The 26,917-nt window shown below is 37.4% G+C and overlaps 2 protein-coding genes across 4 annotated transcripts in view; one reads left to right on the top strand and one right to left on the bottom strand.

Moving 5' to 3' along the window:
• The window catches only part of LOC145674792 (uncharacterized), an 80,245-nt gene extending 74,891 nt beyond the window's left edge, over positions 1–5,354 (bottom strand). The window contains exon 1 of the mRNA XM_081745009.1: positions 4,883–5,354. Within this exon, the coding sequence (XP_081601135.1) occupies positions 4,883–5,315 (433 nt within the window). The 5' untranslated portion in view covers positions 5,316–5,354. The remainder of the gene's footprint in view (positions 1–4,882) is intronic.
• The window catches only part of LOC145674791 (uncharacterized), a 146,753-nt gene that overhangs the window by 10,102 nt on the left and 109,734 nt on the right, over positions 1–26,917 (top strand). The gene's annotated exons all lie outside the window — the stretch shown is intronic.

The following is a 26,917-nucleotide window of genomic DNA, read 5'->3' as shown; positions in this document are numbered from 1 at the left end:
GACGTATCCAGCGTGAGGTCCTGGAAGCTGTCCCTTACCAAACCTCAAGCCCTTTTTTAATAAACCTACATTTTCCCTTTTGAGTTTTTTTTTATGTCAGATTACTTTGAGTCAGTGTCCAAACTAGAGACCTGCACGGGCCGGGCTCGGCCCGAAGCCCGACCCGGCCCGCGGGCCGACTCTGTTATTTCTTTGGGCCGGGCCGGGCTTGGGCGGGCCGACACTGTTATTTCTTTGGGCCGGGCCGGGCTTGGGCTGGCAGACACTGATTTCTCTTCAGGTCGGGTCGGGCTGGGGCCGATCAATTGCAATTCTTTAATAATTATTGACTTTCGTTAAACGATAATTGGAATAAAGCCAAACGTTGAAGAAGTGTGTCCGTGAAAAATGTTATAAAGAATGCAATAACTATTTCCAGTTTGTGTTGCTTAGCGGCTCCACTTTCGCTGTACAGGATTGCAGGCATTATGCGGTAAATTGAGCTCTGACCTTGACCTTCTTGAACTCAAAATATAAAAAGAAGGGGTGGGAATATTTTGCCTGTCGCTAAACAATATTGCCATCTTCACTTTATGCTAAAAATCAATTAAGTTAGATTTTTGTTACAGGGAATGGAGTTTTTGTTCTCTCGATGACGGAAAGTTCTAGGAGACAAGGGTGCCATTTGGGAGGCAAGCGTCAGGTTGTGAACCAGAGTTTAGAAAATGTTTCTGAGGGTTAAGTCAAATACTAAATTTTGAGAAAGATTCAGGCTCGAGCAATTTTTAAAAAAAAAAAATATCGGGTCGGGGTCGGGCCCAAAAAATTAAAATTTATCGGGCCCGGGCCGGGCTTGGGCCAAGAATTTTGAAAAACTTATCGGGCCGGGCCGGGCTCGGGCCGAAAATCTCCAAAACTTTTCGGGCCCGGGCTGGGCCGGGCCTAGGTACGTTCGGGCTAGATTGGGCTCGGGCCGAAAAATTCGGCCCGTGCAGGTCTCTAGTCCAAACTGTGGACAATGCGTTGTTGTTATAATTCTAACAAGTAACACTTCCCAAGTGTAACCCTCCGATTTTGATAAAATTTGGCAGGTAGATACTATACATAAAATAAACAAATAAGTGCTTTTTTATTTTATTTTTTTTTTTTTTTGCTGAAAAACGGTTTTAGGGGGCAAAAGCCCTCACCCAAAATTTGAAAGTTGACGCTCGAAAGGCAAAAACAAGTGGACCAAAGTGAACGAAATTGTGAACAGATATTGCGGACATAAAATTAGGAAATACGTGTTTTGTATTTTCCTGGAAAAAACGGTTAGGTGGGGCACAGATCCCTCCAAACCTTTGATCATGAAATATCAAAAGTGCTAATAACAGTATGTCAGAAGTGCCTACATTTACATGAAGAATTGGAACAAAACTTTGTGTTAGAACAATAAGCAAAAAATAAACAAATTCGGCTTTTTTATTTCCTGCGAAAAAACGGTTTTAGAGGACAAAAGGTCCCCTCCATGAATTTTAAAATTTGACGCAAGGAAGGCAAGAAAAAATGTACCGAACTGAATGAAATTGTTCACAAATGTTGTAGAGGTAAGATGAAGAAATACGTGCTTCGTATTTTCCTGAAAAGAGAAAAAAACCTTTTGAGTGGACCGAGGCGTTGAGTGTCGGAAGGATTGGACCGAAGCGAATGAAATTGTCTGTAAATATTGGATATGAAAAATAAAGCCTCTCGTGTTTCACAAGTGTCTCCATCAGATTTCTTCAAATTTGGCAGATCAACAACAAGCACAAGCAGTATAGCGTATTTTGTAGTATTTCACGAGGCAACTTTAACCCTTACAATGTTTTTCCGCATAAACAAAAACACGTGCCGATTAATTTCCTGTTTGCTGTTGATGTGCCAAAATTGATAGGGACATCTTTAAAACACGAAAGTCCTTATTTTACATACAGTCTATACAATATCTACACACAATTTCATTTGCTTCGGTCCACTCCTTCCTGCACTTTTACGGTAATATTAACTTTTTTTTTGGAGGGGCTCTAGGCCCCTTCATACAAATTAAAATGCATTTCATTTATTGTTTTGCAAATTGTCCCTATACGAAGTTTCGTTGCAATTCTCCATACTCTTTAGGAATTTCTGACGTATACATGCTTATTTGCACTTTTGATATTTCCTAATCAACAGCTTAGAAGGTCCGTGTTCCACTCAATCGCTTTTTTCCATTAAAATACGAAACACAATTACCTCAATTTACGTCTAGAATATCTGTGTACGATTTCAAAATTTTGGGTGGGGAATTCTGCCCCCTAAAACCAATTTTCGCAGAAAATAAACTTTTTTTTTGCGTATTGTCCCTACACAATGTGTCGTTCCAATTCTTCATGTCCTTTAAGCACTTCTGACATACTGTTATTAGCACTTTTGATATTTCACGATCAAAGTTTTGGAGGGGTCTGTGTCCCACCGAAACGTTTTTCTTTTTTTTTTCAGGAAAATACGGAACCAATATTCCCTTATTTTTCGTCTACAATATCTGTGCACAATTTCATTCATTTCGGTTCACTTCTTGCCTTTCGGGCGTCAACTTTCAGCATTTTGGATGGGGGATTTTGTACCCTAAAACAGACATTCGTTTAGTTTTTGCGTATTGTCCATACACAAAGTGTCATCGGAATTCTTCGTCCTTTACACACATCAGACATATTGTTACTAGCACTTTTGATATTTCATGATCAAAGGTTTGGAGGGGTCTGCGTCCCACCTAACCGTTTTTTCCAGGAAAATACAAAACACGTATTCCTTCATTTTACGTCTGCCATATCTGTGCACAATTTCGTACATTTTGGTCCACTTGTTTTTGTCTTTCGGGCATCAACTTTCAAAATTTTGGATGAGTGCTTTTGCCCCCGTAAAACAGTTTTACCGCAGAAAATAAAAAACATGTATTCGTTTATTTTATGTGTAGTATCTGCCTGTCAAATTTTATCAAAATCGGAGTGTTATACTTGGGAAGTGTTACTTGTAAGAATTGATACCAGGTGGAATTAAAGAACACTTTTAAATGGGGTTACAATTTCGTTTCCGGTCTGTTTATAACATTACTGTATTAGAACGATACACTCATTGCCATTTGCTATTTTTGTTATGTGATATACGTAGCAGACAGTTTTCCTTACATGTCTCTAGAAAATATTTTTTGATTTCATGTGAGTTAGAATTAAGTTTGACCGGTTCATAAATGACAAGTAAGAAACGTTTAAGAGAAATACAGAACTGTTGCATTATTATTATTATTATTATTATTATTATTATTATTATTATTATTATTATTATTATTATTATTATTATTATTATTATTGATATTTTTTAAACATTAGAATTACGTGCTTACGAGGATTCGTGTTGGGCCCCCTTCGAAAAGAAAAGCTGGATATGTGCCTGCACTGAATGATAGACGTATGAGTCAAGGTATAGACGAGCGTGCTAGGCGATCGAGTCCGGAGCATCAAAAACAGACTAAGACCACAACTTGCAGTTCTTGCCGATTGATGCTGCTTTTTGCCTGCTATGATATGTCGGATAATAATGTGAAAAATAAACGAAGGTCAAGACCATGGCGTATTGGTGTTTCATGCACCTAAACCTGTAAAATATTTGTGCCGAAAACATCTTTCACTCACTAGCTAAATTTGAGGGTATGATCGCTCATCTTGTCTTATAAAGTATAGTCTTATAAAGAATATATATAGCATAATAAAAACCTTAAGACCAAATTCAATGATTTTCTATAGTTTTCTTTTTTAATAACGGGAAACTTGTTTATTTCATCACGATAAATCACGTTTGATACTAAGATGTCTGTTTCTGACTATATATATTTTTCATACTTTATTGGAGACATTTTTTTTTTAAGAAAAGAGGATGATAAAGGAAGCTATACAACACCATAAACTGAAAGCAATCGGTATTACTAATAGTACACTAATTCTAAATAAATACGTCATCAGAGAAAACAAAAAGTTATTTCCTAATTGTATTGTTTCAGTTTTATTAACATAAAAATTATACACTTTCTACAATGTTTTGTAAAGAAAAAAAATTGAACAGGACCGGATGGGATTCGATCTGGTGTCAAAACAGTATAAGAATTACTAGTCCGTCACTTTACCCACTTTTTTTTTTTTTTTTTTTAAAGAAAATTTATTGTAACTCAAGAATCAATTACATTGAAGTGGTTAGGCTTTTGGCACAAAGAAAGGAAGTTACTAGAACAATGAGTTGGCTATAAAATTTGCAAATAGCTTATTACGTACATCCTTTGCTAATTTGGAGTATTCTTTTTGTAAATACTGTACATAGAAGGCTCCCCCTGCTTCTAAGTTGGAATTAAAAATATATTTGACGGTCGTTCCTATATACCAATTGACACTATGTTGTTTACTAACGGGATAAAAACGATAATCAGGTCTTAAAACTATGCTAATATTTATATTGCGTTCCGAACTACGAGTAAGAATGGCTAAAAAGTGACGTAACTGAGACCAGATTTTTGTGGATTCCAGACATGTCGTGATTCTATGAATCAACGTATCTATATTGTTACATCTATTGCAAAGAGCGTCAGGACTAAAACCATATTTGTTTCTCTTTTCTTTAGTATCAATAACATTATGGACAATCATAAACCAGATAGATTTGCTGGCAACACACAAGGTCAAGTCATTGATATTGGCCCAAATATTGGACCAATTACACAAGTACTCATCTAACACAATTTTAGGTGGGACATATAATCTAGTCATTTTAAAAACATACAGCTGTTTACTACTTAAAGTTTTAAAATCAAAAAGCTGCGACAGATATATATAATCACACAAAACAGTTTCCAAGTACTTACAGCTTTGAGGGAGGTCCATACACAGGGGTAGACTCCTCTCTGTTCGTGCTAATACGTAAGTGAGCAGTTGTTGTGTTACACTATTCGCTTCGTCTGTGTACAAGGTCATTGAGCGAGTAACATACAAACTTGCAGCTTTTTCTTGCACATTGAACAGACCGATGCCACCTTGTGAATGTAAACAACACATTACATCATATTTAACACGAAAGACCTGATGTTTCCATAGAAACCAACCACATAAACTTTGAATTTGTTTCCCTATGAGTTGAGGCATAGGTAATACATTTGCCAAATACCAGATTTTGCTTAAGAGATAAACATTTATAAATTTAGCTCTAGAATATAAACATAGATTTCTGGATTGATTTACATAACCTGAATGACGCAGTGTGTTTACAATATTCGTATAGTTATGATCAATAGTGTGCATTATGTTTGAATAAAAGGTAATTCCTAAAATTTTGATACTGTCGGCCTGAGGGACGGTATCTATATCATTAAAATCAATACTACTGTTTATGTTTAACATATGCGATTTACAAACATTTAATCTAGCCCCAGATGCTACCTCATATTCACGAACACATTCCATCATAAGAGAATAATCTAGTTTTGAAGAGACAAAAACTGTTACATCATCTGCATAACTAGCCACTTTTATAGCAGGGGTAATAATATTTAGACCAGTTAGGCGGTCATTCATAGCATATAACAGGGGAGCAAGGCTAATAGCAAAACTCAACATTGAAAGGGGATCACCTTGTCTTATTGAACGTTTGATGGGAATGTTGTTGGATAGGTGACCGTTAACATTTAACTTCGTATGAGCATCTTTATAAAAATATTTCATCCATGTAACAAATTGTTCATTAAAACCGAATTTTCTGAAAACAGACCATAAGTACGAGTGTTCAATATTATCAAAGGCGTTTTTAAAATCTAAATTTATCAGAGCCGCTTTAAGAGCGCAATCATTACAAATAGTAATACTATCTCGAATAGTTAATAAAAGGTGATAGATGGTTTTCTGTTTAACAGCCACATATTGCAAATTTTGTAATAACTTATCCATGTAGTCCTGTAATCTGTTTTTAATACATCTACTAAAAATTTTGATATCTGTATTAAGAAGGGATATAGGTCTATAATGGCTAACATTAGATGGTTGAACAGTTTTAGGGATAAAGACCGTGACGGCTGGATTAGGGCGCTTGATAGTCTCTGAAGCAAAGAACCATTCATTTACAATCAATGTTAGTGTATCGCCCATTATATCCCAAAATTTAACATATAAACGGCCAGAGATAGAGTCGGGCCCAGGAGATTTTCCTTTTTTTGCAGCATTTACAGCTCTTTGTACTTCATTTTTAGTAAACGGAGCACATAAAATTTGATTGTCTTCATCATTTAGCACTGCAGGCACACTGTCAAGTAATTTATTTTCGCAGCCGGTAGCAGCAGCGACCCCAAATAACTGGTAGTAATAATCATACAGGGTGTTACGAATATTGTCCGGAGTAGTTTGAATGGAGCCTTGAGCATCTGTGAGTGACGTGATAAGTTTCCTCCGTCCACGTTTGGCTTCTGTTAACACATGTGTAAGAGAGCATTGTTCTTCTTCCGGAAACCCTGGAACTTTACTACGTAACCTAATCCCTTCCATTTTCTGTTTATGGAATTGTAATAATTTGGCTTTGTATTTACGTACAGAGATAAGGGCCGAGCGATTTGTCATCGCTTCAGTTTGTGCCTCTAATAGACATTTATAATAGAAATTATAAAGTTTTCGCTTATCAGCATAAATTTCAGAGGAATACCACCTACAAAAGCTTCGGATTTTGTCCTTACAGTATTGATTCCACCACTCAATATATGTTTTAAACCACTTCTTTTGTTTAAGCCAATAAGCCCACTTTTTAGAAAAGAGCTGACAAAATGACTCATCATTGAGCAGACTTTCATTCATGTGATAATATCCCCGTCCCCGAGCAATCTTCTGGTCATTAATTTTAATTTCCATTATTAAACAGAGATGATCAGTGAAACACGTGGGATATCGGTATACAGAAACAACCTTGGATTTGAAGTTATCATTTACATAAATCCTGTCTATCCTTGAGCTCGAAGTTTTTGTAATAAATGTGTCCCCCCTTAAATCTGGGTGTTTGAAGTCCCACACATCTACCAAAGACAAATTCTTTACCAATTCATTTAAGGTAGGGCAATAATGGTAAGTTGGTTCTGTTGTGTGAGTTATACTTGAATTATGATCTCCGCCAAAGATAACATTATTTGGGCCACTAAAAAACGGCGCTACCTCATTTGCATAAAAATTATTCCGTTCTTTTCTATTATGGCTTCCACTGGGCGCATAAACATTGATTAGAGTTATATCATTAACCTGACCTTTGATAATTCGACCATTAGGATGTAATTCTACATTTGTAAGCGGGATGCCTTCTTTAACCAAAATTGCAGTACCAAGGCTATTATATGTACAATTATTATATACATTATATGATGGATATACGTTTACAATCTTTGGACCAACTTCTTGGAGAAAAGCTACATCTATTTCAGATTTAAGTAGAAAGTCATTGAGAGCTTCAAGTTTGACTGGCGATTGTATTCCGTTGATATTTATAGTTGCTAGTTTTAAGATAGTACACATAAATATTGTTATAGGAAGTTGTCTAATGTTAGCAACACACTTCATAATACCACACCACTATTTGGCTGCAAGCACTGTGTTTCTGAATGTTTAGGTAGGAGTAGAAACTGTTGGTGACTCACCTGAAGAAGGAACTGCGGTATCAGGTAGATATTCCGTACTCACTAATTTAGCTACAGACGACCGGGTGATCCTAGGTGATACTTCTAAGGGTCCTTGATCCGTCTTCTTAGGTTGTTTTACTTGAGCTATAGCCGTTCCTGCTTTCTTCCGTTTCTTGTCTTGGGAGGCTTCCTGGGAATTCCGGGCATCAGATCCTTTTTTCCCACTAGGACAACTCACAGGGGGGAAAGGATGATCTTTTTCCTTGGACTGAACTGGACAAATGGGACTTACAGAGGAAACTTCCGATACACTATAGATGCACTCGAGCTTCTGATCACCATCAACAACACTAGTGGAGGAGGAATCACTGTCTATCAAAAGCGTCTTTCTATCTTGTTCAGTGACAACTTGATGTTCCCGTGGAAAATCTGACTCAGCCAGTGAAGAAGTACCATGTAAAGCTGGAGGGGCTGCGGATGAGGTCCTGTCCTGACTATCACTAATATCCTTGGGAGAGACGTTTTCCTTAATTGCTTCGGAACATGGTCGGCTAGGAACACTGTCTTTTGGCACTATCGGAGTAGTGTTTAGAGAACGGCCCTGTATCACAGGGGTAGTAAGCTCAGTCATTAACTTTGGAAAGTCAACATCTGACGTTAAAGTAGGCAAATTAGCAGGTTTAACCACATTAATTTCTTGGGTTGGCGAAACCCGAGAGCGTTCCTTATCACTTTCAGTATGTTCCATGGTTGTTGTTGAAACAAAGGCCCGTTTTTGACGCTGAAAACATTGATCTTGTAAATGATCTCTAGATTGGCAGTAATAACAAGTACGGTCCTGACCGAAATAAGTTACTAGGAACTTCTGGTTACGAATATCCAGGAAGGACGGTATAGGTTTAAACAAATACATAGTCACGATCTTTCGTCCAGATCTAACTTTATAAATATGAGTATCGTCATAAATTTCGTCTTTTATACTTTTACATTCTCCATAGATAGACAAGGCACGCGTGACATCAGTATCACTATATTCCGTGGGAATAGCATGTATTCGCACATAGGTTAAAGGTCGATCAGCTAATTCTAAAGTCACGGGGTATGTTCCACTATCATCTTGAAATTGAACACTATCACCATGATCTCTTAATAATTTGTCACACAACAAGTCAGACAATAACTTAATATACACACATTTACGATAAATATCCAACTCAATACTCAGTATTTGTTCTTCCTTTAACTTAAACGTAGTTTGAATAAACTCATGGATTTTTATTGTGGACGGACAATTAGGAATCGCACGAAATCCTAATTTTAATGTATTGACACGTTTGATAGACATTTTATAATTCTAAATAAACTCACTAGTCACCACTAAACTGAAATATATTGTAATCAAGTCAGCGTAAATTCCAAGCAAACACAAAGTACACTGGGCGCATTCAATGCCTCTCGCACGATACGACACTGGACGGACGACCAGCGAAAGACGTGTTACCTCTTGGGCAGCTAACACGCGAGTATAACCCACTTGACCACACAGATTTTCTTTTGTTACCTATCTTTTTCTTAAGAAATAAATGCTCATGGCTATAAAGCATGTCACTTCCAAACTTAAGACAACAGTTTTTCTCTTTGTTTATATATTTCCTTATAACATCTTGCTTACAGAAGCTAATTTATATTTGGCAGACAATTTACACCCTAGATTTAAGCCAATAAATGCAATATTTTAGTCCAATTTCCAGTTCCTTCATTCAGTTCTTCTCCTACTAATCTTGTTATTCCCTCTGCAATCGTGCTGTGCTACTCCAAAAATTCCCTCGAAAACATTATTGCCAGTATACACAAACCGAACATAATTTTGTTTCTTGCTTATATTTTTATTATTTTATTGTATTTTTTGGAAATATCTCCTTAGATGGATTGCTTTCTATTATCTCCACTTACTAATAACTAAATTTTACCCGTAAACATATGGAAAATGAAATAATTGCGAAAAATCGTGAGTTACAGTATACGCGCATTTTTTTTGCGCATGGGAGTACATGTGGATCTCCATACAGGGTTAGTCAAAAGAATTGGAGCAGAGCAATAATAAAGTATTGGGACACAAGTGGACGAACGAAAATCAGATGTTACAATTGATATTATTGCGAAAACTTCATTGATTTGGAGTGTGGCCACCGTGGAAACCATCCTGAATTCCGCTTTATTGCAGATCGCACATTTTTTAATTGGAAAAGGCTGTAATTTTACACTTCAATTTAGGCTTTATATTCCCACAAATGAGAATGTGAACTCATTTTTGACACATAGCCATCTGTTTATGAGAGAGGGAGTTTGACATATGTATCTGATAGAAAAAAGTATCATGACAGCAGTGACAAAGAGACACGTGGACAAAGGAAAAGTAAATGCTACAGGTTGGTATTAGTGTTAAAACGGTGTTAAATGATCATGGCATCCAACTTGAACATATATACCATTCAATATTTTTAAGTAGTAAGGGGTATTTGTGTCAAATTTAAGCTAGAATCTTCCTACAAACAGTAATCTGAATCGATTTTTGACCGACCGCTATTCATTTACGAGATAGTGTGCGCTACGTTTGACATTTGTTTCTAGTAGAAGAAAGTATCGGGACAGGCAAGTAATAAAGATGACTTCATTGTGTTCTTAACGTTTCTGTTCGTTTGCTTGCGTTTGTAAATTGTGAAGTTACCACATATGTTAATAGTAAGTATGACATGTTTTAATAGTAAGTATATTTGTGGTTACTTGTTACTTTACGACTATAAAGCAATAGAATGCTCTTAATGTGCAGTTTCAATATTCAGTAGAACTCAACGATTTCGTTAAAGTAGTAATGGGTGGTAACAATGTTTTGTCTGGTCAGTGTATTGTACTATGTGAAGTTAATACGGGAAGATTATAATGGTAGAATTGCTAGAAAGAAACCATGTATTATCCAAATTAAGAAATATAAAATACTTAAATTTTCTAGAGCTTTCGAAGATAAACCCAAAAATTGGTGGGAATGTGTTGTTTATTGACGAATTTAAGTTAAATCGGTATGGATATGATAGTAGAATAATAGTTTTTCGACAAGTAAATACAGAGATAAATGTCAAGAACTTCTAGTCTACTGTAAAATACAGATGAGGAAGTGTAATGGATTGGATTATACAGTATATGTTCACCAGACGTTGGAGAGTTAGTGTGTTTTAATGAGATTCTGATAAACGAAATATATCTTAACGGTCTTAGGACACATCTTCACCAAAGTACAAAAAAATTGAGAATGAGGAGGACATAATTTTATCAAAATTTTGATTCCAAACAAAGTATATGTTGTAAGGAAATGATTATTTTAAAACTGCCCAAAAGTGCGCGAAACCCCTCCTCACAGTACCGGCTTTAACCCCACTGAGATTCCTTGGAACGAATTGCAACTTAAGGTCAATATGTACGAGTTACGGTGAAAGAAGGTTTGAAAAAGGCATTACGTACAGCGTGGAATAATATTTAACCACACTATACCAGGAAAATTGTAACAACAATGCCGAAATGCTTAAAGGAAGTTACAAATCGTTGTGTGTTTGTTATTAAATACTAAATGTATCAATTTGCAGAGATAAAATAACTTTTAAGGACATTTATAATAGTTTGTTTAACACTGGCGTAAATCCCGGGGAAATGAAGGATACATGTCCCCTCCAATCTTGGAACTGGGGGCTGTCTCCCCCAATAATCCGAATTGAAATGTGTTTTTTAGTTTTAAAAAATGTGATGATTTGTGACCGATTGCCACAAAGGAAAGTGAGATGAAATTAATGTCCCCCAGAATAAGCCTCCCAATGTTGAAGACAACTCTGCTCCCTGATCCTCCACAGGATTGTTTTTCAACTTCTCAAATATTTTAAGCATCGCTTAACAAAAAAAACTGTCTTACTTGTCCGCCCCCCAATGTTGAAGACAGATTTGCGCCGCTGTTGTTTAATAATATCTGAATACTATGTGATCAACAATGCTCACATCCCCATTCAATGAAGTTTTGAAACAACACAAACTAGCAAAATTTGCTTTTCCTCCTCCACATTATTACTGGATTGTCCTGATACTTCTGTCTACTACACACAAATGTAAAACATAGCACACCAACCTCGTAAAAGAATCAAGATTGGTAAACAATGGATCATATTCTCATTTGTGGGAAAATTCAAGCCTAAATTGATGTGCCAAACATACTCTTTTCCATTTAAAAATATTGTGTGATATCCAGTATGGCAGAATCCAAATGGCTGTCATTATGTCCACGCTCTCAGTGCAGTTTTTGCATCAGCACACACCTTCAAGCTTTTACTTTCCTGCGTCTACGTGTCTCGTTGCCTGTCCAGATACTTTGATCTACCAATGTCAAACGTAAGACCATATCTCGCAAACGAATGAAGATAGGTTTTTTAAAAGATGAGTTTTTTTTTCTCATCTGTGGGAAGATTCTAGCCTAAATTGAAGTGTTAAACCTACTCCTTTCCATTCAAAAAATATTGTGTAATATCAAATATCGCAGAATCCAAAGAATTCTTCCATATGTCCATACCCCATTCAATGCAGTTTTCGCATTAATACTCATCTGCAACATTTACTTTTCCTCCGTCCACACGTATCGTTATTGCTGGCCTGTCGTAATACTTTTTACTAATCCTATATTGTTTCCACATGTATGTTCTTTCAACACAAATAAATCAGGTACTGTCCTCAGAATATTTTTCACCTAATAAATATTTTTATACATCTGAAGCTTTTCAGGCTATATCTCAGACTCTTTTGACGCTAGGACCTTTTGTTGTGAGACCCTTTTGACTCGGGCCTTTCTGTCCTCGCCCTTTTGTCCGGGCTCTTCTGACGTGACACCGAGATTTCCACTCACTTTTCAAAAAATCATATTTATTTAACCATAGGCTTCCTGTAAATTTGAAGTATGAGAATATTTAGTCTTATAATGACGTTTTATATTGTATTCTTTGAGGACTGATATTGTTTCATTGCAAATTATGGGTTACAGATTGGATTATTCTCATTAGTTGATTAAATCCCGAAATATTGGTATCATCATTGTTCTTTAAACGTTCTGCACTCACTGTCTATCTAGCTATTGCTTTTTTATATTTATATAAATTTACAAAAAGGCACATAACTTTAAATCAAAATAATGCCTAATTAATACAATTACAAGCCGGAGTTCTGAATAAATAGAATGCACTGGTTTTATCTTTTGACTAAAACACTGTATTTTCATTAAGAAACTATAGTCACAAAATATGCTAGTCGCATTATATTCAGATCGCACATGTCGCTCCGAACTCAAAATTTGGAACTGTCCAACTCTTGGTTGTCTCCCGTGTTTATACTACGCGTCCTCAGGGCGTAGAACATATTCGAGAACACTCGAAAGTACACGAATCTTCCAGAAAAGAGACCGCACAGCAGAAATTTTCCAGATATGTTCTACTTCAGGATAGCGCTGCATATTTCGACTAACCAAGCATAATGTTTTACGTAATTTCGCCGTTCCTCACAACATGGTACTCGGGCTACAGTATGTTGGTATTATGAGCTAGCTAGGTCTTGACCTTTGAGACTTAGTGGAAAAGTCAGTGTGGCTCTTAGCTAGAAAGTTTGGACACATCTGCTATAGAGCTGTAGTGTATAGTAGGCTCCTGCCTGACCAATTTAAGACCGAGCGACTAACTGTATTTTCCCATTACAACTTTTCACACCCTGTATTGTTAAGTTCTCAAGGGGAGAATCATTTGAAATCAACACACTAACCAGGAACTAACTAAACTCTATGGTCTATGGAACCCAGAGATTCAATGGCTCGTTCACAAAAGCTTTGCATTGATTTCTATCCTTAGACAACTGGATCCAATTTCAATTTGTATTCATATTTCTGCGAGATTCATCTTAATATTGTTCTCCCATCTGCGCCTAGGTTTTCCTAATAGGCGTTTTCCGATTGGACTACCAGTTAAAACTTGGAACATGTTCCTACTTTCTTTCATTCTGGCTATCTGCCCACCTGAACCCTCTATACTTGGTGACCCTAACAATATTTGGTAAGCGGTAAAAATTACATTAGTTAACAAATTTAAACTTTTTGTTTGTTACATGAGAAAAATCACCTGATCTTAAAGGAACCTTTTGCGCTGAATTCGAATATGCACTCGGTTTCTCTCCATCACGTACAGTTTTCCCTAACAGAGGGATTTTCGGGAAATTCCCTCAAAAATTTCCCTTTTTCAGATATTTTCTTCCCCTAGCTCCTGTCCCCTTACATATAGTAACATAGAAATTATACCTAAGTATACCTTGATTTATATTTAATAAACCCTAAAAGTTTCGTAAAAATCGCTTTGTTCTTTCTAGAGAAATAAATATATTTGTATGTATACTGTGTGCACTGTTTATTGCACCTGATAATGCTTTCAGATCTCCTGAGTTGGGGTAAAAACGATTTGCTTTGTTACTACAAACACAGACATAAAAATGAATATTTACAATAGTCAACAACACACTTGTATTGCTCTCTGTAAATTAGAAACGTGTATAAAAATAGAATGTACTTCCAACGTATATTTTTTTTAAACCTACAGTATATGTATATCTTAATACATATATATACAATTCTCCAAGTTTTTTCGTTTTGTTCATGAAATGGTTATCAATATTTGTTATCAAATGTAACAGAATGCAAAAGAACTTCCACTTCCCGAGCCCCCTACCAACTGGGAAGAGATATGGCCAAAAGACTCTGATGATGATCATGACCTTGATGAACCATCGACATCAACATGTACATCCAAGGATCCAACGTTCATCCCTGACTGTGTTCGCGAGCCACATTTCATCCAGCAATGTGAACTTAATGACCTAGTCCGTGATTTGCACCTGACAAAACAAGAGGCGGAACTTCTGGGATCAAGGCTCCAGCAGTGGAACTTATTGGATGCAGAAACGAACATATCAGTGTACAGGAAAAGGCATGTTCAATTTTCAAGCTATTTCTCAATGCAAGATAATGTGTGCGTATGTACGGATATAAATGGGTTGATGGCGGAGCTAGGAATTCCTTACGTTCCAGAAGAATGGAGGTTATTTATCGACGCGTCAAATGTCAGCCTTAAAGCTGTCCTTTTACATAATGGAAATAAAAAACCTTCTATACCACTTGCGCACTCAGTGAAGATTAAGGAATCCTATGACACCATGTCAACTTTGCTAAATCTTATAAATTACAAGGACCATTGTTGGCAAATATGTTGTGATCTCAAGGTAGTTGGTATTTTATTAGGACTGCAGTGCGGTTACACGAAGTACCAATGTTTTTTATGTTTATGGGATAGCCGAGCTGATGACAAAAAAATAGCTCAAGTGGTAGAGCGTTGGCTTCGCATTCGGGAGGTCGTGGGTTCGAATCCCGCTGCCGACCATCCTGACTGAGGTTTTCCAGGGTTTCCCTCAGTCCTACCAGGCAAATGCCGGGATGGTACCTACTAAACAGGCCCTGGCCGATACCTTCCCAAATCCTTTCCATTGTTATTATTGTTGTTGAATATCCAGTGTAAAATGGCCTCTGAGCTGTATCTGGAGATTGTTAAATAAATAAATAAATAAATAAATAAACATTATGAAGTGAAGGAATGGGAACCTAGAGTGAATTACGTACCTGGAGAATGCAACGTCAAATACTCTCCTTTGGTAGATCCTAATAAGATATTACTACCGCCACTTCATATCAAGTTAGGACTTATGAAAAACTTTGTCAAAGCCATGGACACATCTGGTGAAGGTTTCAAGTATTTGCGAGATAAGTTCCCTAACCTGAGTGATGCTAAGATTTCAGCGGGAGTGTTTATTGGTCCCCAAATTAGGAAATTAATGCTTGATGATAGCTTTGACAGCAAGTTAAACAGTGCTGAGCTAGCTGCCTGGACAGCATTTAAGTGTGTTGTGCGCAACTTTCTGGGCAATAACAAAGCTGAGAGTTACACAGAAATCGTACAGGACATGATACAGAAATACAAAGAGTTGGGTTGTAGGATGTCTTTAAAAATCCACTTTTTGCACTCCCACCTCAGCTTCTTTTCTGCTAACCTAGATGCTCTCAGCGACGAACAGGGGGAAAGATTCCACCAAGATATAATGGCAATGGAGAAAAGGTACCAGGGACGATGGGATCCTTCAATGATGGGGGACTATTGTTGGGGTCTTGTTAGAGAATGCAACATTTCTTACAAAAGAAGGAAGTAGTGTACGTTTTTGTAACCCAATGAAAATTTCATATATTGTGATAGTTTTGATTGTCTTTTCATGACCTTTTGGTACATTTGTATTATTGTTTATTGTAAGTTGTCACACTTGTAAATTATATTGTATTATATTTTATATATGTGTTTGTGGTAATAAAGCAAAACGTTTTACCTCAACTTAAGAGATCTGAAAGCATTACTATAAGGTGCAATAAACAGTACACACAGTATACATACAAACATATTTATTTCTCTAGAAAGAATAAAGCGATTATTACGAAACTTGGAGGGTTTGTTAAATATGAATCAAAGTATACTTAGGTATAATTTCTATGTTAGTATATGCAAGGGGACAAGATCTTGGGGTGTAAAATAAACGAAAAGGGAAATTTTTGAGGGATTTTCCCGAAAATCCCTCTGTTACGGGAAAATCGTATGTGATGGAGAAAAACCGAGTGCATATTCGAATTCAGCGCAAAAAGTTCCTTTAAGAACAGGTATATCCTTTTATGTAACAAAACCTTTGTTAACTAGTGTTATGCAGTTCCTTGTTATGTAGTTTCTGTCATTCTCCATTCCCGTTCCTCTTGGGTACTAATATTCGTCTCAGGATCTTGTTCTAAAATATTTTAAGTTTGCGTTCTTCCTTCAGAGTAAGCGACCATGTTTCGCAACCATACAGAACAACAGGCATAATTATCGTTTTATATATTTTAAGCTTCAAATTACTCGACAGAATTGGCTACAAAAACTATCACTGCTAATATAGAACCACCTATAACCAGAGATTTATTAATAGAGGGAGGCCAGGAAATTACTCTCTTTCAAGATTTTCCTTCCCTGACTCCTGTCTTTCCAGCCTGAAAAAAATTTCCTCTTGAAATATATTTAAATTTTCGCATAATTTACGCATAAACCCAAAACTTTTCTAACAAGTTTCCTGCATTAAATCCACTAGTTGTTGCGCCCAAGCCTTCGATCTGCTGTAAACTATATGTTAAAATCCTTAGATTTTTAAAAAGTTTTTCGACCAATTAATTTGGCCATTACACAAATATTAATGTTCAAATCTAAACATGGTTACGGCATGTCCTAATAATAAAGATAAAAGCACGTTCATGTTCAACATCATCACTATCCATTTCGAAATAATTTAGTTGAAATAACACCTTAAATCGTCACAATATATAGGCCTAGAAATACACAAATATAGTGACGGTCCTTGTCCTATTTGGAAATAATTAAATTGAACAATACAGTTTCTTTGTTCCAACTAAATCGCCACAGTTGTTTCAAATCGGCAAAGTGTCTGCATGGAATCGGCATATAGTACAGTGACTCCTTAGTATTAGGAATTAGTGTGACGTACAGACTGAGATGTTTCCCACTTATTAAATCATCTCTTAAACTTTCCCACAGGATATCAGACACAGATACAGGGTAGAGATTTAATTGTAAGTATCATCGTCCATGCGCATTCTCAATCTAACAATTGAGGTAAAAATAAATTAATTAAGTTTGATTAGTATTGATTAAGAGAAAAATGCCTCAAGTTAAGGAAAAGTTCCGTAAAAGTGATAATTCTTTATATGGATTATGGCCGTGCATGTATGAGAAATCATATGTGGTAAGCGAAATTTCTTTTAAACCATGTTAACATCTGAAAATCTCTCTTTGTTTGGAAACACGGAAACTCGTGTAAACACTACCTATACAGGGTCCGGCAAAAAGACCTCCCGTATTTCGAGAAGGTGCTGTGTGAGTTGTGGTAGGGATACCACGGCGGAGGCACGTATATCGCTATCAATCGATACCCTCTGCATCGCCGTATCCGCACCAAACTCACACAGTGTCCTCTCGAAATACGGAAGGTATCTTTGCTGGACCCTGTATTAGGCGTTTTCGTTGGATCAAGAATAATTTTTGACAGGTTCGTGTTAATTCTATTCTTTACTCATTGATAGCTTTCCAAAATAAGATCATCCGAGAGACGCTCCTGAAATATTTAAATATGTTTTAATTTGATTTGTACTTTAAACAGGAAGATCTTGAAGTATTTCCGTACAGGTTCTCATGCTGGGAAAAAAAGAAGAAAAATTAGACCACATTTTTCATAACAAAATATAAATAAAATCCAGAATGTATTATTTTGGATTATATTTATCAAATATTAAAACCTTTTACATCTGAAGACATAAGAATATAGCAATGCCAAGATAAACATTTTAATTCTGACATAAACGTGTTATATGTTAAGGAAATACGAGGGTTGGAACTTTAATAGTGGTGAAACTGCTTTTGTATATACGTATACTCCATGAAACGGATAGAGTTGTTCTTGCTTATAACACTCGCTAACTTGATACTGAACCTACCTCACAGTAATTAATGGAGTCCTTTTACCAACGATACGCATAGAGCCTCAAGTGAGTTGATGGTCCAAAATTGTACAACTGCTATGTTAAAGATTGAATGTGCATCTTCATTTTTGAAACATAATCGGCGGTCATTGTTACGACAATTTCTACATAATCCTTTGGCTGATTTATTTGCTCGAGGACCGAGAAGTGCTCCACCATCCGCTATGTACTCTAGACTTATGTTCCAGCTCTTCCTTTTTGGCCTCTTTTCATCTGGTCGAGCCTCTTTTCGGGTATCCAATCCTTCTCTACCCGGTAAACATCTCCGCACCATCGTACTGTGGTGTTTCTACTTGTAAAGGTAGTATTAAAAAGTACAAAAGTTCTACCAGTTTCTGTTGTGCAGATAGAAGGGCAAACAATACAAAACGTAGCTCATCTAAGGTTTTGTGTAATCATCATCATTATTGATGGCATCTTTGCATCTTTCTTGTAGGACATGAATCCTACACCGATACAAATCCGCTGGTTTGGAATCGAAGAGCTCACATAAGCCAATTGTTAGAACATTCACATCATCAAAGTTTTTCCCAACGAGGAAGTTCTGCAATAAGCGAAACAGGCGATAGGATGTAGGAGCCAAGTCAGGGAAGTAAGATAGGGGTAAAATCTCCCATCCAAATTCCATTATCTTCTTACCTATTATGGGAGCCACAGGTGGCAAATTGACAGGACTTGGCCGCTTTGATCGCATTGTTTTGTGCGTCTGTCTAGCTGTTGCTGCAATAGCTTAGTTAAATTCCAGAACTTCTGAGTGAATTATTTATTTCGTCAGCGACTATCACAAACTGGTGTAAGTTTTGCACTTACCTAATACTTTTTAGTTCTCTTCTGATAATTTGATTATTCAGCCTGTCTAATTTTGTTTTTTGTTCCTTTTCTCTTAAATATTTCATTTAACTTGCTTGTAACCAGAGCCGTAGCTAGAGATTTTGGCGCCCGGGGCGAAGTAGAATTCAGCGCCCCTCTACACTCACCTTACCAAGCTTGCTTTTTTTACATATAAGAGAAGCAGCTTTTGTTGTTATGCCAAATTTTTATCAAGCTTCTTGGACAAACCATTGCAGCAGCCAAAAGTGATCATTATGTATCCTTTTACAAATAAGAGCTATTTTCAAGATGCTTATTTTGTACTTTCTGTTTAATTTGAGAAAACTATTTTTGGTTGTATACAAATCCATTTGCAGAGCATGGAGCCAATTCTCCTACGCCAGGGAAACCGTGTTAGACATTTAGTTGGTGGACGCGAGTGGTGGCGTTGGAAATATCCAGTTTCACCAACATAGCAGTAATGCCAGAAATCGAGCCCAGGCCCGGAGGCCCCAGAAATGGCCAGGTTTTGGGCTCGGGTTTCTTCTATTCGATTATTAAACATAATGTTCTTGGACACGGGTGATGGCGTTGGAAAAATTTTTGTCCCCTTAGCATATCGATTATGTCAGAAATGGAAACAGGCATTTAAGGCCCAGAAATGGGGTTCTGAAGCTTTTGCCTTGGGTCCCTTCTATGCACTTATTAAACATAAAGTTGTTGGACGGAGTTAGTAGCATTCGAAAGGTCTTGGTCCCTTGAAAATAGTGGTGATATGAGAAATCTAATACGGACCCCTAATCCATAAAGATAGTGTCATGAAATTTTGGGCTCACGTTCATTCTATTCGACTATAAACCGTGAGATTCTTTAGCACATTGGTAATGTCAGAAATGGAACCCGAAGCCCGAGAAATGAGGTTCCGAAATTTTGGATTCGGGTCCATTCTATTTGCCTATTAAACATGGAGTTGCTCGACGATGGTAGTGCCGTTGGAAATGGTTTGGTCCCTTGAACACAGTTGTGACGGCAGAAATCGGACTCTGGCCTCGAAGCCTCAGAAATGGGATCTAGAAGTTATGAACCCAGGTCCCTTCTCCTCATTTAAACATGGAGTTGTTGGACACGGGTGGTGACATTGGAAAGGTCCTAGACGTCTGAGTACAGTGTAACATCAGAAATCGGGCCCTGGTCTCAAAGCGTCAGAAGTGGGTTTCCGAAATTTTGGATTCGGGTCCATTCTATTTGCCTATTAAACGTGGAGTTGTTGGACGAGAATGGTAAAGTAGGAAAGGTCTAGGTCTTCTGAGCACTGCGGTGATGTCAGAAACGGGCCCTGAAGCCTCACAAATGGGGTCCCGCAGTCTTTGGCTCGGGTTCCTTTTATTTGCTTATTAAACATGTAGTTGTAGGATGAAAGTGGTGGCGTTGGAAGTCTTTGTGCCTTGAACACAACGTTGATGAGAAATTGGTTCCGGGCCCCATTTTTTATTTGTGTCGTAAACCTTTTGTCTAATTTGATCTCAATACCTGATTGTGCAAAATAAAGCCATATTAATAGCTGAATTGATGGTTTTATTTCTCGCAATCAAGGATTGAGATTGAGCCATTCCAAAGGTTTAAAACACAACCCAAACTTCGGGACCCGGACCTGATTTCTGACATCACTGCTCAAGGGACCAAGACCTTTCCAACGCCACCACCTGCGTCCAAAAGCACATTGTTTAATAGCCGAATGTAAGAGACCCGAAAGCAATATTTCGGGACCTCATTTCCGGGACCTTGAATCCAGGGCCCGATTTCTGACATTACCTCTAACAGGCGACCCCTGCCTTTACAACGCCATCACCCTCGTACAACAGTTCATGTTTAATAGGCTTATAGAAGATGCTCATGCCCAAAACATCGGGACCCCATTCAGGCACGTAGCCAGGATTTCGTGAAGGGGGGGTCCGTGACATGAAATATTGTGGTCATCCCAAAAGGGGCTCGATCATTCTAAACTATTTTACTGGTTCGTTTAGCCAGGATTTCGTAACGGGGAGGGGGGGCAGAGTGACATGAAATTCTGAAGGCACAGGAGCTCGATCAATCTTAACTACTTTACTATCAACATATATTGGGTTGTTAGGACAATAAAATTAGGATATGTTGACAAGTATTTTAATAACAAACTATGAAGAAATTTCGAGCAAAATAATAAAAAAAAAAGTATTGAAAAAGATTTTACAATATTTACGTCCTTCTCCTGTTTATTCAAATATAACAATTTTCCTTTCGTTATGACCTCAATTATTATAAAAAGTACATACTCAATACTGTCTTGTAAACTATCTTCTAATATAAATAAAATAAAGAGTTTGTTTGTGTGTTTGTCTGTCTGTGTGCGGCCTGGGGACCAGACGAATAGACCGAGAGTTACCAAATTTTGGTCAGGGGTACCTTGGCCCAGGCCTCAGATCAAGACGAAGCGTTTCTTTTTTAATTTCTAAACAGGGGAGTCTCACGGGGGCGTTTACCGGAACCGGCTTGGAAACCAGACAAATTGACCGAGAGTTACCAAATTTTAGTCACGAATACCTTGGTCCAGGCTCCAGACCAGAGTTAAACGTTTTTGTCGAAATTCGAACCAGGGGGTCTCAGGGGGCGTTTACCGGGACATGTAAAATTAGTAGAAAATGACCGATATTTATTTATTTAACAATCACCAGATACAGCTCAGAGGCCATTTTACATCCGACAACATTAACAATGGAAAGGATTTGGGAAGATATCGGCCAGGGCCTGTTTAGTAGGTACCATCCCGGCATTTGCCTGGTAGGACTGAGGGAAACCCTGGAAAATATCAGTCAGGATGGTTGGCAGCGGGATTCGAAGCCACGACCTCTTGAATGCGAAGCCAACGCTCTACCACTTGAGCTATTAGTGGCGAATTCATATTTTCGCGGTCGTTGAAATCAATGGTGAAACTCGGATCGCATTCACTTCCAAATTCACGCTATTCGGCTCCGGGCCGGGGGTCACCTGAGGGGGGTGAGATACCAAGACATATAAAAGTAATCCAAAATGACCGATATTAGTGTCAAATCCATTGTTTTCGCGGTCACTGAAATCAATGCTGACACTTCCATTAGCGATGACTTGCAAATTTACTTACAATTGTATGCGGGCTGGGATTCAGCGGGGTGTGGATACCGAGACATGTAAAAAATAGCCCAAAATGACCGATATTAGTATCAAATCCATAGTTTTCGCCGTTGCTGAGATCCATGGTGATACTCTCACAGGTGTTGACTTCCAAATGCAGCCCCTGTGGCAAGCATGTGTAAGTTCAACTAGTTTTACAATATATACGTTCCTTTCTCTGTTGAATCAAATGCTAACAGAACTTTCTTTCAACATAAATTTTTGTTTTTATTATTCCGTCAACTATTGTCGGTTCCAAATGACAAGTTAAAGGAGCAATATAAAATTGTCCTTGAAATAACATGTTTGATACTGCAAGGATGCGATGACGAAAAATTATGATTTAAAATGTCCACGCTGTTACACAACGGCACTATGCTTTCGAAAGCTTGAAATCTCCCTGACTAGTAGCAGAAATTCTGAGAATTCCATAACTTTTCTTGAAATTTCAAATTCCCTGACTCTTCCAGAATATCTCGCTTACCTCGCCACCATATTGCAAGTAATACAAATCTCCTCATAAGAAAGAGTAAGCAAAAGCTTCCTGTAGTTTTCTTTTTAATTTTTAACGCTGATCCTTCTTTTCGTCATTTTATTTTATTTTATCCTTCCTTAATTTTTTCATTTCTGGTCTCGAAGGGGGGGGTCCGGACCCCCCGGACCCCCCCTTGGCTACGTGCCTGCCCCATTTCTGGGATCTCATGGTGGGGGCCCGGTTCCTGACCACCACTGTGCTGAAGGGAACCGGGTCTTTCCAACGTCACCATCTGCATGCAACAACTCCATGCTTAAACGAGAAATAGAGTGGACTCGAGCCCAACATTTTGGAACTTCATTTCTGGGGCTTCGAACCAGGGCCCAATTTCTGACATTACCGCTTTCGTTAATCGACCCCGACCTTTCAAACGCCAACACCCTAATACAACACCATGTTAAATAGGCAAATAAAAGAGACCGGAACCCAAACATTTGGGACCTCATTTCTGGGTCCTCAGATCCCGGAGCTTTCCAACACCACAATCTGTATCCAATAACTCCATGCTTAAAAGAAAAATAGAATGAAGCCGAGCTCAAAATTTCGGGACACCATTTTTAGTCCTTTGAGACAAGTTCCCAATTTCTGACATTACCACTGTGCTCAGACGACTCGAACCTTTCCAACTTCACCACTCACGTACAATTCCATGTTTAATAGGCATACTATAAAAAGAACCCGCGCCCAAAACTTCGGGATCCCATTTTTCTGGAGCATCATGGCTGGGGCCCGGTTTCTGATATCACCACTGTGCTCAGGAGACCCGGACTTTTCCAACGCCACCATCGGCATTCACTAACTCCATGTGTAACACGGCTTCCCTATTGTAGAGGATTTTAATTTAATTTTCTCCAGGCTCTACAACTGTTTACAACATTTCAAACTACCCATAAGAAATGAAATTCCAATACATTAGAAACTATGTTCTTTTAAAATGTTCAAAATGGGTGACAGCATTGGTTTCCAGTAATAATTGTAAACTTCGGTAATTTTATTCTCTATTTGAATAGTATTTTAATTTCGAATCTTTTACGGTAAAAAATATTTTTGTGAAATGTAATGGATTACATACGGATATATAATGGGTGTATATTTTGTATATATGTAGATTTGTATATTTTGTAGGTAAAAATATCACACAACTAGATACATATGCAGAAAAAATATCCATGGAGATGTGATTCCAATAAAAACATTCAAATTGGAAGCAATTCGTGTGTCAATTGAATTTTTAAAAATCACTGGTAGTGATCAGTCTTTGGAAAAGACAAAATCGTTGGTTAAGTTCTGACCTCATAAGCCCCTATTTTACAAATTCTTCAAGTTCGAAAATATTATTATTCTTGTTTACTTTCATTTTGAATATTCCCGCGCAAACAGCAGCTTGCATGTTCTCTAAACTCCTCTACTTTTCATACCTTCATTCTCACCATCGTGATTAACACGATTGGATAGAAAGACGACCGTCTGAAAGATTAGGCAGAACGGGAATTCCCGTTCTGTGTAAAGATAAAATCATTTAAAATATTTTCTACAAAGTGCTGGAGGGCCTTCAGGCAGAACGGGAAGACCCATTAAAAATCTTGGTATTTTGTTTTTTAAAAGATTTTGAATTCTTGTTTTTAAGTGACAATAGAATAAAACAACTTACTTTCGACAACATAAATTTTCAAACAAAGCACGCAACGCAAGATTGAATGGAAATCAATCTTTACACAGCTGTGATCGTCACAACGTTTGATCAATCGATTGCCAACGATTTAATCTCGACGTCACACCAAGCAGGAGAAAGTCGATGCTAATTGTCTCTGGCTGAGGAAGGAAATCCAATGCAATCGTTCGTTGCATCAAGAAATTTTAAAATTTGTAAAAAAAAAAAAAAAAAAAAAAAAAAAAAAAAGCTAGATTACACCCCCAGATTTTTTGAAGTTCAAAATTCTGGATAAACCACTGCGAGCAGTGCATATAGAAACCTAGGTTTAATTTATATGATAGGGCAGGATATCTACGAAGAATCAACATTTATAAGGTTATATTAGTAGTAGGCCCCCGCGTTCGCCCGAATGACTCATCCTCACTCTTTTTTATGACCGGGGTGAAAGGTCAATGACCTTGGCCCGGGGTCAATGACCGAGGGGTACCTAGGACCACCCCCTCTAAATTTTGGCAGGGGTGCCTTGGCCCACCCCCTAAATTTTGGCAGGGGTACATAGGACCACCACCCTTAAATTTTGGAAATTGCTAAATCTAAAAATTTGGTGTGGTAGCCTAGGACCATAGTATGTACCTCTATCAGTATTGGGTGTCTATGTCGTTCCCTTCATGGGTAAAACATTGCCAAAAAGTCAAATTTCGGGGTTTTTGACCTAATTTATCCCCTTTGATGAGGTATTATTACCTTATATAGTTATATGGGCGTATACAGGGGTCCATTACTTTTCATAAGGCATGGGTATATTAATGCACCCCTTGAAAAATTTGGGAGGGGTACCTTGGCCCACCCCTTTAATTTTGGAAATTGACCAATTTAAACATTGGATATTATAGTACAGGACCCTAATATGTATTATGATAAATTTGGGTGGTCTACCTCGTTCCCTTCTAGGGGTACAAAATTGCCAAAATATAAACGTAAGCAATACGTAGTACCACGTGTTTGGTTTTTGGTCGATTTTATCCCCTTTGATGACGTGTTATTATCCTATATAGTTATATGGTCATGTATAGGGGTCCATTACCTTTCATAAGATATGGGTATATTTGTGCACCCCGGGATGGGTACTTTGGCCCACCCCTTAAATTTTGGAAATTGTCCAATTTAAACATTTGGTATTATAGTACCGGACCCTAACATGTATTATGATAAATTTGGGTGGTCCACCTCGTTCCCTTTTAGGGGTACAAAATTGTCAAAATATAAACGTAAGCAATACGTTGTACCACGTGTTTGGTCTTTTGGCCCAATTTATCCTCTTGGATGAGGTTCTATTACCTTATATGGTTATATGTTTATGTATAGGGCTCTATTCCCTATCATAAGACATAGGTACATTTGTGCACTCCTTTAAAAATTTGGGAGGGGTACTTTGGCCCATCCATTAAATTTTAGAAATTGCTCATTTTATATATTTGGTATTATAGTACTGGACCCTAACATGTATTATGATAAATTTGGGTGGTCCACCTCGTTCCCTTTTAGGGGTACAAAATTGCCAAAATATAAACGTAAGCAATACGTTGTACCACGTGTTTGGTTTTGACCTAAGTTATCCCTTTGGATGAGGTCCTATTACCTTATATGGTTATATGGTTATGTATATTGGTCCATTCCCTATTATAAGACATGGGTATATTGATGCACCCTTTAAAAATTTGGGAGGGGTACCTTGGCCCACCTCTTTATTTTGGAAATTGCCCAATTTAAACATTTGGTATAATAGTATAAGACCCTAATATATATATATATATATATATATATATATATATATATATATATATATATATATATATATATATATATATATATATTACTATAAATTTGGGTGGTCCATCTCGTTCCCTTTCATGGGTACGAAATTGCCAAATTTTAGTACAACCACGTGTTTCGTTTTTGACCTAATTTATTCACTTGTATGAGGTCCTATTACCTAATATGATTATATGGTCATGTATAGGGGTCCATTTTCTATCATAAGACAGGTACATTGATACACCCCGGGATGGGTACCATAGCCAATCCCTTAAATTTTGGAAATTTTTCAATTTAAGCATTCGCTATCATAGTACATGACCTCAATATGTATCATGATAAATTTGGGTGGTCCACCTTGTTCCCTTTCATGAGTAAAAAAAATGCCAAAATATAAACATAAGCAATATGTTGTATCACGTGTTTGGTTTTTGGCCCAATTTATCCCGTTTGAAGCGGTCTTATACCGATAGTGTCATATGGTCATGTATATAGGTTCATTTCCTATCATAAGACATG

This window comes from Thermobia domestica, chromosome 18 (genome assembly GCF_964235325.1).
Source record: "Thermobia domestica chromosome 18, izTheDome1.hap1.1, whole genome shotgun sequence".
NCBI classification, from domain to species: domain Eukaryota; kingdom Metazoa; phylum Arthropoda; class Insecta; order Zygentoma; family Lepismatidae; genus Thermobia; species Thermobia domestica.
The sequence above is the reverse complement of the archived record's forward strand: the minus strand, read 5'-3'. Positions and strand labels throughout refer to the sequence as shown.